Raw genomic sequence first — 12,781 nt, 5'->3', positions numbered from 1 at the left:
TACAAATGTTTACAGCACGCCTAGACGAATGTTTATTGCTGTTGCATAACCCGAGCGAATTGGAAATTGCATAACAAGGTAAAACAGCAAAACAACGGGGCTGATCGTTCCTGTGCAACTTCTGTTGAGGGCATTGAAAAGTTTTTGTACCATAATGTGACGGCAGAACACAAAGACAAATTAGGGCTGGCTTCTTAGTGCCAAAGCTATATGTGTAGAGAGAGACACGTCAGCTCAATGATGTGGTAAGATTAGGGTTTCTCATTAACAAACAAAAGCAAATGACATGCATTAATTTACATCAAGTCCATCTATCACAGGTTTTTTAGCCCAACGAGAGGGTGATGCACCACAGGAGCTGCAAAACAACCCCACCGCGGTAACAAACCAGCCCCGGATGAAACAATCGCCTTTTACCAGGTTGTTCCTGCACCACAAACGCCCCATGAGCATGCTGATACTCAGATGCCACGATACTTGGTGGCTTTGCCTGGTGGTTCAGCTCAGCATTTCTAATTTTGGCAGCTGGGCTCTTGGTGCGGGCTGCAGGCAGCCAGGAGCATCCAGTGAGGCAGGAGCAGTGCTCATCTTCACTCGGTGCCACAGCATCCCTCCTCTCCTCCCTTCTCTCAAAGAAAAAGTGGTTAGAAAGTGCTTTTGTTCCAAATCTTCAACGCTTGGTGTCCCCGGGTTCAGCTTTTCTGGCGCAACCCTTCTGTGCTAACGTTTTGGGTTTAAAAGTCTCTGTTGGCTTCATGTAGGGAGAAATTCACTTCTCGTTTTGATAAGCATACCTAAAACATTAAAAAAAAAAGGTTAATGATTAATTAAAATAATTGTTTCCGTGTTCTTGGAGCTTTAAAATCTACAAACTGTAGTATAAGGAAAAAAAAGAAAAAAAAGGAAAAAAAGGAAAAAAAAAAGGAAAAAAAAAAAAAAAAAAAAAAAAAAAAAAAAAAAAAAAAAAAAAAAAAAAAAAAAAAAAAAAAAAAAAAAAAAAAAAAAAAAAAAAAAAAAAAAAAAAAAAAAAAAAAAAAAAAAAAAAAAAAAAAAAAAAAAAAAAAAAAAAAAAAAAAAAAAAAAAAAAAAAAAAAAAAAAAAAAAAAAAAAAAAAAAAAAAAAAAAAAAAAAAAAAAAAAAAAAAAACAAAGGAAAAGAGAAGCAGGTGTTGCCTGTCGGAGAGCAGTAGAGGGATAAAAGGCCCGTTCCACTCATCCTGGCACACAAAGCTATAAAAGCATCTAAGACTTCTGGTTTCAGACCTTCCCATAGGTATCACTTTTGTAAATATTTACAGAGTTGGGGTCAGAGCTTGGGCCCTACTAAACTGCAAGATTTTCAGCTCGATGCTGTGAATCTCTTTCCAATGTGCGTGCCGAGAGATGGGTCAGTTTTTGGACGTCACTTCTTTTTAACTTGATGTTTCCTAAATCTTAGCAGATTTTTTTTCTCATTTTCTTGGTTATATGAACACTATTTGCAGTATGTGTTAATCATTCACCTGTAGACTGCTCGAACGGAGAAGTGGAAACTTGTGGCCAAGTGCCCGTGGCCTTTCCCATGGGAAACGTTTCTGAAACGCACCCGATCCTTTGCTATCCCTCCCTGATTTCATGGGAGAGCTTGTGTGTGCATACAAAGATACATTTCACGTAATAAACTGTCCTCTTAACTTCTCTTCTTTTCTAAAAATCACATTTATTCTAAGCAGAATTATAACTAATGTCTGGCGGAAGTGGTTTCAGTGTTTGAAACAGTTTTAGAGCCACCTGTGTGGTTAGTTTCAAAGGGAAAACAGCCCCACAGTTAGGTGGTCAGCTGGATGAAAATCATACCTAAAGACTTAGTCATTTATTTTCTGACCTACCTTCTTAATAGAAGTACACTGGTAAAGAGCAGCAGCTTGGCAAAACCAAGAAAAAGAGCGGTGGCGTTTCAGGTCACCAAATTTTGCATCTGGTGAAGGTGTTTGGACATGTAAGAGACACAGACATCCATGGAGCACCAATTACCATTTAATGCACTGTAGATATATTCCTACCTAGTCTGCTGCACTACAGGAAAAGTAATTTCCCTCTAATTTTGCTTAGGCCCAACTATTTTGCTGGAGCTTGGTTTTCCTTGGGCTCCCGGGGCCTCTGGGGACTCGATCTGTCGATCACGGCGGTGCTGCAGGACGATGCTGCCCAGCTCCGGGGGCGAAAAAGGGGCCGAAACTTTGCTGCTTGCACCAAAACTTGCTAAGAACGAACAATGCTGTGAAAGGAAACGCAGGAAAATCTGCGAGGCGGTTTGTTGGGCTGGTATTGTTGCCTCCGCGGTGACTCACTGCGGGACCTTTGGTAAATCCCTTGAGTTTTCTTCCTCTGGTGAGCAAGGGCAGCAGGGCGATGGTGGTGGTGCTGGACAAGATATCAAGATCCTCAATTTCATTTCCAGGTTTGCCTCGTGCTTTCTTTGAAAAATCTGCTATGTTTCTCAGTGCTACTGTTTCCATTCCTTCGGTTTGTCAAATAATTTGGACCGGGGTGGTTGTTTACCATGAATTCATTAAAGCCTTGGCTCTGCCGGCCAGGAAGGGTGCCAGGATGCTCAAGTGAACACAGCTGTCAGAAAACTTAAATTTTTCGTTCTGTTACAAAGACGAAATCGTGGAAGCGTTTGGTGAAGTGCGAGGTCGATTAAATTTGGGGGGTATTAAAATGGGCTGTTCCCATAACCAGTAAGCTCCCTGGAAAGCAGCCTTCTTGCTGCCTTTGGGGGTTTGTGCAAGCTGCCTGTTGTGCCATGCCCAGCAGACCACCGAATGGGCTCTGGGGGCTGCAGCCCGAGAGAATTCCTGATTTTAAAAATATCCTGAAGCCCTGGGCCTTGTTAGGGTTTTTGCACTTCTAAAATCATCTAAACTAACTGACCACGCTATATATAAATAGGAAGTTAATGGGAACTAGGAGATGTTAACGGTCAAAACACCGCCCTGTGAAATGGGATATGCCTGGAGTTTTACACCTCTGGAAAACCCTTCCCTGCCTCTTGGCTCACATCGCGTTTCTGCAGGCAAGGAAATGAAGAACTGGACTCGTTTCTGCTTGGAGCAGCTTTCTGAGCCACCTGAGTAATCTCCGGATGCGGAAGGGACGTAGTTGAAATGGGGCAAGGAGTGAAATGTAATCCTGGAAGAGTTCTGATTTTTGCCTGTTTGTTTCCTCAGATAATTAAGCTGAAAGCAGAAGCCCGCCTCGACCTGCTGAAGCAGATCGGCGTCTCTGTGGATACGTGGCTAAAAAGTGCAATGAACCAAGTGATGGAAGAACTGGAAAACGAGCGCTGGGCGAGTCTTCCCTCGGTGACCAACAACGGCTCTTCGCACCTGGTACGGTTTCCAGCGTGTAAACCTCGCTTTGTCTCCACGTCACTCTTTTCTAGTAGCAACTCATAACTTTGTATCGAGTAGAAACCAAAATTGGTAGCATTTGGTTCTTCAGCTAACCAGAAAAATCTTCTGGTAGCTTAACTTGTCTGAAGCATGTTTCTGAATTTAACGCAAGAAACTGGGAAGGTAGGATTGCTGGGTTCTGCTGCTGGGCTTACTTTAGATTGATTTTCTAGCCTTGGATGAGTGCCATAACGTTTATTTTCCATCTCCTGAAAAGAAAAATGTCTGCATGTTTCTTTGAAGTTTCATTAGGAGTTTAGGATGTTAGCTGAGCTATTGGGATGAAAGGCTCTTTTTTTTTTTCCAAATGTTTAGAAAAAATGTTGACTCTACGTCCTCTGTTCACGAGTAGTCTATGTGCAGATCACTTTGAAAGTTGTCAGGAAAGCTGAGCCTGTTTTCCAAATCGATTCGGGTAGTCGAGATGAAAATTTGATGCATTCCAAGTCAGTGTAAGGCTTTGGAAATCAGACTGGTTTCCTGAGAATCGCTGTGAGCAGTGTTAATATTTCTCTCCAAAGAATTTTGTCACAATTTAAGGTGTTACCACTGCCCACCTGCAAGCTACTGCCCCATTATTTGGGGACCACCAAATACTTGTCTGCACCTTGTCTTTCTGCACGAGTAGACAGAATTCAAAGCAGAACCGAAGTTAAATTGGAAGCAAACATGACCACCACTGCATTTCATCCAAAGAGCTGGTAGCTTCTGCAACTCTTAAATTCAATTGCATGGATATGTCTCACTATATCCTCAGTCACTCTAACCCTTCTGAAAATTTCATCCACAATACACAAAATTTAACTAAAGTGTGGCTTGGATCAACGTAAGATTGATAATGATTTATACTCAGTTGTACAACAGACCAGTTGGGTTTGTAATGTCTATGGCTCATTTGCAAAATAAGCCAGAGACATCTCCTATATGTTTAGATTGGGAAAAAAAGCACATTTTTATGTAATTCAAGAAAGAATAAAGAGAAAACTCTCCTTTTCCTCCCTTCTCCCGTCCCGCAGAATGATGTGTTTCAAAACAAGCAGTGATAGCTGAATCAAACAGCTGCCTGAACCGAGAAATCCTGTTCAGAAAACAGGAAGCGCTAAAAGAGCTCATAATCTATTTTTTTTTTCCTCCCCCTACGAGGCATGCGATGCTGAGCTGTCACCTTTGGCAGTACTGCTAACCAATCTGTTGCTCTTCACCAGCAACCAACAAAAATAAAATTCCTGAAGGCTGACTCAGCTTGCCTCAAACAAACTGAAATTTTTCTCTGCGTGTCTAGCGTGCAGCAGAAAATTCAATGAAGTTCAGAGGCTTTGTGAAGTCTCACTTTGGGTGTGGATACTTTCTCCGCTCATAGTCTTCATACACTATTAAAATTACGTGATTCACACTTTTTTTTTAATCTTTTTGACAAATTCTTTGGGCAGCCAGAGCGTACCTTCTGCATAACAAAAGTTTAAGGGAATGGAGGGGTGGTTTCTCGTAGCACTGCAGCTGGATGGAGAATGTCCTTTGCAGCAAGTATGCATTACCTACACACAAAAAGTCCTGCTTTTTCTCGTGTCTTTTCATGGTTTTCTGCTTTTTTACGGGTTTCTTGGTGATGGTTAAGTGGCAAACCCTTCCAGGAAAGGTCTTTTTTGGATGCGCAGATATTTTCATCTGTGTGCACTTCAGTTCACAAGAGGGAGTGAGCACGGAATAGCAAGCACCTCGTGTACCCACTCTAGTCTTCTGCAGGCTGTTGGGATGTCTCCTGTAGGATGTCCTGCGTAGGGCTCGGACACTGATGGTGATGTGCCACAAAGGCTGTTAGAGCCATGGCTCCTTGCAGGCAGTCTCTGCAGGCTTTATTCCCATCATTAGTAGCACGATTAAAGTCGTAGCACACAGATCTGCCTTTCAGACTTCCCAAAGCCTGGAGAAATTCTTCTGCTGAGTTTTGTTTTAAGCCCTTCCTGGCCGTGATCGATGAGGAGAAGCCACATCGCTGCGCTTGGTAGTGTTTTTTCCCTTTCTTCTTGTGCTCCACCTCCTTCGGCTTCCCGTCGGGTGTTGAGCATCCCGTTGGATGCTGCCCAGCACCTTGTTCTCCGTCCCGTTGCACATACCGACAGCTGGCCCTGCACCCAAAGACCCGCGGGTCCCTGGCAAGCTCGCGGATGCCACGGCGTGGGAGGTTAAACTCTGGTTCCTGTTTTCCCCTTTTACACTTACGTACGCTCCCGCTTAAAAAAAAAAAGAGACACTGTTGACCTTGGCAGGCCAGATGAGGACAGCCTGTGGATGGAATTCGTAGAACTGTTACAGGAATTACACTGCAATTATTGGAGAATTACTGCGGCCTGAAACAAGCAGCACTTTCACTTCAGCCTGGCTCACAAGTCGGCTCTCTGCCCTCCTTACGTCGCGGTTTGCTCAGCAAGGCTCCCAGGGTATTTTCTTTAAAGGACTGAAATGAGGAAAAACAGCACTGATAGCTCTTGATTGCCATGTATTTATTTAATAAATAACATTTATTATATAGTAAATAATAATAGAGATCTAATATAGGACGTCTTGGATTGGAAGGGACCTTAAAGATCATCAAATTCCAATGTATTTATTTACAGTAAGCAGGTGGAGTTAATATCCCATCACCTATCCAGTCGGCTGACTTTCTGATAGCACGATGAAATGCATCATCTTGGAAGGGAATACCTTTTTTTTTTTTTTTTTTCCTAGTGTAGATGACAAAAAAAATATGTAATCATCATTTTGAATTTCAGTGTCATCTGGAAGACGTACGCAGTGCTACTGTTACATATTGATGTGGCTGGGAAACCTTTATGGTGCTTGCCTCCAGGACAGCAAATGTGTATATATAATGGAATCTATTCAAAAAGGATGAATTTATTATTTATTATTAATTATTTATATATTATTTATTTTATATATTTAAATAAAATGGAATTCATTTTCCAAGTATGAAGGTGTGCTCTGCTGTTGACAGGGTCAACAATGATAGATAAGAATAGATAAGGAGAAAAAAAAAGGGATTTTGGGTTTCCTTTTGCTATGAAATGTGGAACAAAACTAGGTATATATTTGCATTTTGTTTCATATGTAGAATCAATCTGTCTTGTCACCTTCTTACCTGCATTTATCCTTGTTTTTCTGTTTTTTTGTCATTTATCCTTGTTTTTCTGTTTCATCCCTTTGGTACCACTCCGGCTGATGCATTTAGTCTCTGCTTACAGTGTCTTTCTTTACCAGACTGCATAGAAGGAGGAGCTTTATGAAACAAACTGCTAAGTTTTCTGTATCATTAATGCTGTTTTCCCTCTGCGTGCCAACTTTGCAAATGATTCCCTTCAAGGAGCTTGAGCAGCCCACACACTGAAAATTAAAACGTATTTTTCCTCCTCGTGTTAGAAAACCAGGACCAGATGTTCCACGAACACGTCCTTCTAGACATGATACACCAATTTCCATGAGGTTTCATGTGGCTGTCAGCTGGATGGCAGCTTCGGCTGCTGGGACGTAGACCATGCACAGCAAAAAACAGTTAGAAACTGGAGGGGAAACCTTACATTTGCCATAATTTACAGTAGGTTGCTGATTTATCAAAGCATTAGCTAGCTGGGACGGTGAGTTTTTCTTAGTACATCCATGAACACCGGGGTAGCAATGGATAGAAAATGTTCTCGAGTGAAAATGGCTGGCAGAAATTCATAGGAGTTAGAAGGAGGTGTTACAAAAATTAGCGTAAATCAGAAAATCGTCAAGCTTTGTGATCTGCTCCAGGTCTAGAGGAGCAAAATGTTACTTTCCTCCTCGGAGTATATTTATGTTTAAATATTATATATATATACAAATATGTATGTATGTATGTGTATATATGTATATATATCTATATATTACATATATATAATTAATTATATATATTATATATATTATCATATATTATATATAAGGGAATGAGTATATTTTTATAAACATAAATAAAGGGAAGATGGCAAATACATAGGCAAGTCCTTCAAATCAAAGGCAACACTGCTATCTTTGCACGAGATAAAATGTTTATTCAAAATGCAATCTGGGCACGCGGCCAAAGCACAGTGCTTGTCGACGTTGCCCCGACTGCATTTACAGAAACCTGCCTTCTTCCAGCATGTTGACTCCAGCTTTTATTTAAACTTTTATGACTAGTTTTTTAATCGTAATTCGTTCTCTCAGGATTTTTTTTTTTTTTATAAACTGCGGCAAATACCTTGCGCAGAGTGCACCAGATGGAAGGCTGAGGTTTTTTTATTTCTTCAGTTTAAGTATTTCCCCTGCAGTTTCATTTTGTAACTCGTGGTCACAGGTACATTAGCCTTTTAATAGCACAAATTCTCCGTAACTGACCTTTTTTTCCATGAAACTATTTGCTACGGCTCTGAAATGGCATCTCCAAAGCACATTGGTCGCATTTCATAGCTTATGTAAAAAATAGCTGTCCGGCAGTTGAGTTACTGCTTCCAAAATCTTTTAGTGATGTGTTTAAAGTACACGGGCCTGGGCTTGAATAAAGAATTGCAGCTGAGTTGGGCAAAGAAGGGATTTGGTGACAGCTCTTATTCATCTGTTCCCTTATCGGTTTGGTTTGATGATTGCCTTCCCGATGTTGAGAGTCACAGGCTGAATAGTATTTGGTCCTGATTTCCTTCTTTTATTTTTTAAGGAAAAAACTTGGATTGTGTTTTTGTGCAGTCACTGATGTTTCAATAATTGTAAACAGGAAAAAATAAAACCAAGCAACCAACCAAAAAAAACCTGAAGAATATTGGTTAATTCATTTCATTGTTACTTCTTCACTTCTTTTTATTTAACACATTTATTTTGACGTTAGATTTAGTTTGACTTCACATTCAGTTTGACTTCATTTTAATAAATTTATTTTTAATAGATTAATGCTGATGCAGAAAAAGAAGAAGGTGAAGAGTTTGAAGACAGCATGGATGTTTTTGATGACAGCAGCTCTAGTCCTTCTGGTACACTAAGAAATTATCCTCTCACCTGCAAAGTTGTTTATTCGTATAAGGTTTGTGATTTTTTTTTCTTTTAAATTTGTGTCTGATCAGAAAAATGAATCCCACCATGAGCACGTGTAACACACCCAGCACAGCCTGGGGGAACTGGAGTTAGGATGCCACCGTTTGGCTCGGTAATTGTGCACATTAACTGTGTCTGAGAGCGAGATGTGAAAAGCACAAGGAGAGAGGAGCACGTAGAGATGTCCCTGTCTGGCTCCTGGCAGCCCAGCTGAGTGCCTGCCATCAGGAAGTATTCTCATTTTTGTTGCTGAGTCTGCAGGGCTGTACTAGCAGTGTTATCGGTGTCCGGCGCGCCTGTGCGCTGCACAACAAAGCTGCTCTTTGTACTGTAATAGTGCAGCCACTGTTGGTGAGTTAAAGCTTTGCTGACAAACTGCATTCATGCTGTTTACCTCTGCTCGCGCTGTTGGGTCAGCCGTAAATCACACCGCCTCGGGAGCCGAGGCCAGTGGCAGACTTTGAGTATGGAGTAATTAGGGTTACAAAAGTAAACAGGGCTCGACAGGCTGGGTGGTATTCAGGGGGCTTCCATCTGTCCTCTTGACTGAAAAAGGCCTTGCGGGTGCCATGGGCACGGAGAAGAACCCCTTATTAAACTACTTTAAAACATGCTACATCAGAAGATTTTTTAAAATATTTTTTAAACCTATGTTCTAATAGAATTCTGCATAAGAGTGTTCCTTACACTGTCTGTCCCTTGCACCCGAAAACACTTTTAGTTTCTAATTTTCCTGTTATACACCTCAGGCTTCGCAGCCGGATGAGTTGACCATAGAGGAACACGAGGTGTTGGAGGTTATTGAAGACGGCGATATGGAAGACTGGGTAAAGGTATCATTTTTCTGAGGTTGTTTTCTTTTCGCTATTACTTTTAGAAATAGAACTTGTGACCTAAGAACGTATTTGGATTATTTTCAGAGTAGTAGGCAAAAGCAGAGCGTCTGTTTTGTCATTTATTTACAGGCACGGAATAAAGCGGGCCAGGTGGGTTATGTTCCAGAGAAGTACCTGCAGTTCCCGACATCGAGCAGCCTGCTGAGCATGCTCCAGTCCCTTGCAGCACTGGATAGTCGATCACACACCTCAAATAATTCAACGGAGGCTGACTTAGTCTCAGGCAGCCTGAATGGAGACTCCAGTGGTAAATATCAATAAATAAGGAAGTAGTATGTTAAGCTTGCTCTCAAATGCAGTCTGCGTATTGAGTTTGGAGGTTGCACGTGAGAATTCCACAGAATGACAGAATCATTTAGGTTGGAAGAGACCTCCGAGATCACCTAGTCCAACCTCTTATTTTTCAGTTTCTCCTTTTTGACCTGTACCTGAGTACATCTGTTCGTAATCACTATCTACCTAAAATCAAGAATCTACATAATTTACTTGGCTATCTTGTAGAGTTGTGATTAACATTAACTAAAATTTAGGAAAAGTAAAATAATTTGATTCAGCAATTATTTATATAGCACTTGGGTTTTTTTCAGGCTGATGCTGATTACACTTTTTTCTTTCCACAGTCTGTTTTGTAAAAGCACTTTATGACTATGAGGGCCAGACAGATGATGAGCTGTCCTTCCCAGAAGGAGCGATCATCCGCATCTTGAACAAGGAGAATCAAGACGATGATGGGTTTTGGGAAGGAGAATTCAATGGACGTGTCGGGGTATTCCCATCAGTGTTAGTTGAAGAGCTTACAGCCTCAGAAAATGGAGAGACTCAGTGGATTGGAGATATTCAGGTGCGTGGAGAGTTTTCTGTGTGGTGTTAGTTTGTTAGGGCATTTTCCTGTAGGAAACCGAGCTTCTGCACACTAACCCTTTTCACTCAGTGACAAGCTTTGACAGTCTTGAGCTTCTCCTTTGGCTATTAATGTACTATGTATTATGAAAATATGATTTAGAAATGGCACAATTTGGGAAATTTTGCAGGACTACAAAGATCTGCTGCTTCTTTAACAGAAAAAAAAAAGAACAAATTAAAAAGAAAAAAAGTGAATGCTTACCTTTTAGCTCCTTACCCAGCCTAATAATTACCAACTGATGTGTTTTGGCAAATGCAGCAGATTTGTGAATAAAGGAAAGTATTTGGGTAGAAAGGAAATGAGCCAAGGAGAAAATTCGCAGTCTACTTCTTGTAATTAATTCATGGCATGGACTGAGACATCGAACAGAACCTGGCAAAAAGAGAATTACAGGCTCCCTTAGCCCTAATTTAATGTTTTCATACTTAAAGCTGGTCTGCGTCTTCTCAATGTTTGAAGGGGAGAACACTGCTGAATATTGTAGTACAGTAATTTTTGCCAAAATGTCCTCATTTCAGTATAGTTCTGTAATCCCCATGCTCCATTAGAAAGTCGAGCGCCTTCTGTAACTGGTGCTGGAAACTGGACTTCCATGTGTCCTGCAGACATTTCTCCAGTATTTTATTCTTTGATTTGAGAAGACCATGAAAACATAGAAATGTGTTCAGCTGCATTCCCGGGCACTCTGAGTTTCTCTGTTCTGACTGAGCTTCACTTAACCTGACATAAAAATGCCGAAGTGCCGCCTGTATTTAAGTGGGTAGGAATGCCTCGGGGCTGTCAGAGGTAACCAGAGACATTCACGGTGCTTTTTGGACAAACTTTGCACGTGTTTGTGCCATACAATCCTAATGCTAATTTTATTTCATATTGTTTGTTTCAATTACATGCAGGGGTGTATTGTTTCTGTGTTTCCCTCAACATTTAAATGGCACAAACGGAATTGAGTTGTTAGATCAGTTTTATCACATTTTTGTGTATGTGTGGAGAGGCACGCTTGACCAAATGGCTTTTTTTTTCAGACAACCTTCAAAAAGCCTGTCTAAATTATACCTGGGAAAGGATGAAAATCTCTGCTCAGTGGCAACCTGTGATTTAAAAATAGATCTGTAATCGCTGTTGGATATCTTGGCTTTCCTCCTCTACTGTACCTTGACAGCACTTTTGTCAGAGAGTTTTTCTCCAGACGAAAGTTCCTAGCATGCTAATGCCCCAGAGAACTTCTCGTGCTGTGGTGTGTAGATAAAATCAGTGGAGGAGTAAGGCTTTACCTCTCTCTAACGCAGGTATCCCCAACTCCGAAGCCCAATAACGCCCTCCCGCCGCTGCCGCTGTACGACCAGCCTCCCACTAGCCCCTACCATAGTCCAGATAAAAGAGGTTCCCAGTACTTCCCCAGATCGCCGTCAACTAACGGTAAGAAGGTTTGTGATAGACAAAGAAACAGTTCAGCTCAATGCTCAATTTAAGATGTTTAATTTTAAATTTAAATTTAAATGAAAAAAAAAATAAAGCTTTTTTTGCAACATAAAGCTAACTCAGCAATACTGAGTGACCTGTTTGTGGTGCGTTGATGCCTTCTCTTTCAGAAAACAGCTTCAGCTCAGAGTCCCCTGGATTCTCACAGCCTCCGCGACTTCCTCCTGAAACTTCATACGGCAAACTGCGACCTGTAAGTTTCAAATGCTGTTTTCTGTTGATGTTACCAGGTTTTAAAGCTGAGTCGTGTCACTAGCCTAGGTAAATCCCGCACAGGGGCATTCAGAGCGGTGGAATTCCTGTGGCCTGTGATACTACACCTGATGGTTTGGCTCTCAGTGCTCTGCAAATCCAATTACTCCGTATAATAATAGAGCATCTCGGAAGAATGGTGCGAGGAAAGGTCTCGTCACTCCCCTTTGATAATACCACAGATGTGTCAGAAAGCTATGGGACATGAGAGCTGTTTGAGATAAGTGGGTACTGGAACAAAACAAAGCTGCGCTTGTTTAAACAATAAGTCACTGACTGGGCTTAAAAATGACCTTGAATTTTATCTGTCCCCTTTGTATCCAACCTGCCCTTCTGCATCTGCCTTGGTAGCTGTAATAGCTTCGTGTCTCTTTGTGAGGCACATGAATTGTGAAATCTAAGCTGGGAGGAAATTGTTACGTCTATAATGTAGATGTTAGTCAATAAACGTACACCACCTTTCGAGGCTTTGGGAGATTACTTCTGCTGTTGCCACATGTAACACCCACTGAGCAGAACCAATAAAGAGGTGGTGAATAAATGCCAGAACAGTTTAATCGTATGATTTGTACAAGTGCTTTTTTTTTTTTTTCCAGAGGTTGTGTTCCCAGCCACACAATGTGCTGGCAGACAAATCTGCTTGCCGGCAGTTTGATGTAATATGCAGTCCCTGGAACTCCATTGCATTTAGGGTTATTTTTTTCCAAACTGCTTGATTCGAGGATTTTTAATTAA

The 12,781-nt window shown here is 41.2% G+C and overlaps 1 protein-coding gene across 3 annotated transcripts in view; it reads left to right on the top strand.

Moving 5' to 3' along the window:
• Positions 1–12,781, top strand: part of FCHSD2 (FCH and double SH3 domains 2) — a 159,230-nt gene that overhangs the window by 132,670 nt on the left and 13,779 nt on the right. For all 3 annotated transcript variants that reach the window (XR_005816211.1, XM_040544638.1, XM_040544637.1), the window contains 7 exons: positions 3,212–3,373; positions 8,370–8,504; positions 9,265–9,348; positions 9,481–9,658; positions 10,032–10,252; positions 11,602–11,731; positions 11,905–11,987. Coding sequence is in view for 2 of the 3 variants with exons in the window: in XM_040544638.1 (XP_040400572.1) it covers positions 3,212–3,373; positions 8,370–8,504; positions 9,265–9,348; positions 9,481–9,658; positions 10,032–10,252; positions 11,602–11,731; positions 11,905–11,987 (993 nt within the window). In the remaining variant the exon portion in view is untranslated. The remainder of the gene's footprint in view (positions 1–3,211; positions 3,374–8,369; positions 8,505–9,264; positions 9,349–9,480; positions 9,659–10,031; positions 10,253–11,601; positions 11,732–11,904; positions 11,988–12,781) is intronic.

The sequence above is a fragment of the Cygnus olor genome, chromosome 1, assembly GCF_009769625.2.
Source record: "Cygnus olor isolate bCygOlo1 chromosome 1, bCygOlo1.pri.v2, whole genome shotgun sequence".
NCBI classification, from domain to species: Eukaryota; Metazoa; Chordata; class Aves; order Anseriformes; family Anatidae; genus Cygnus; species Cygnus olor.
Note: the sequence above shows the minus strand (reverse complement) of the source record. Positions and strands in the feature narration are given on the sequence as shown.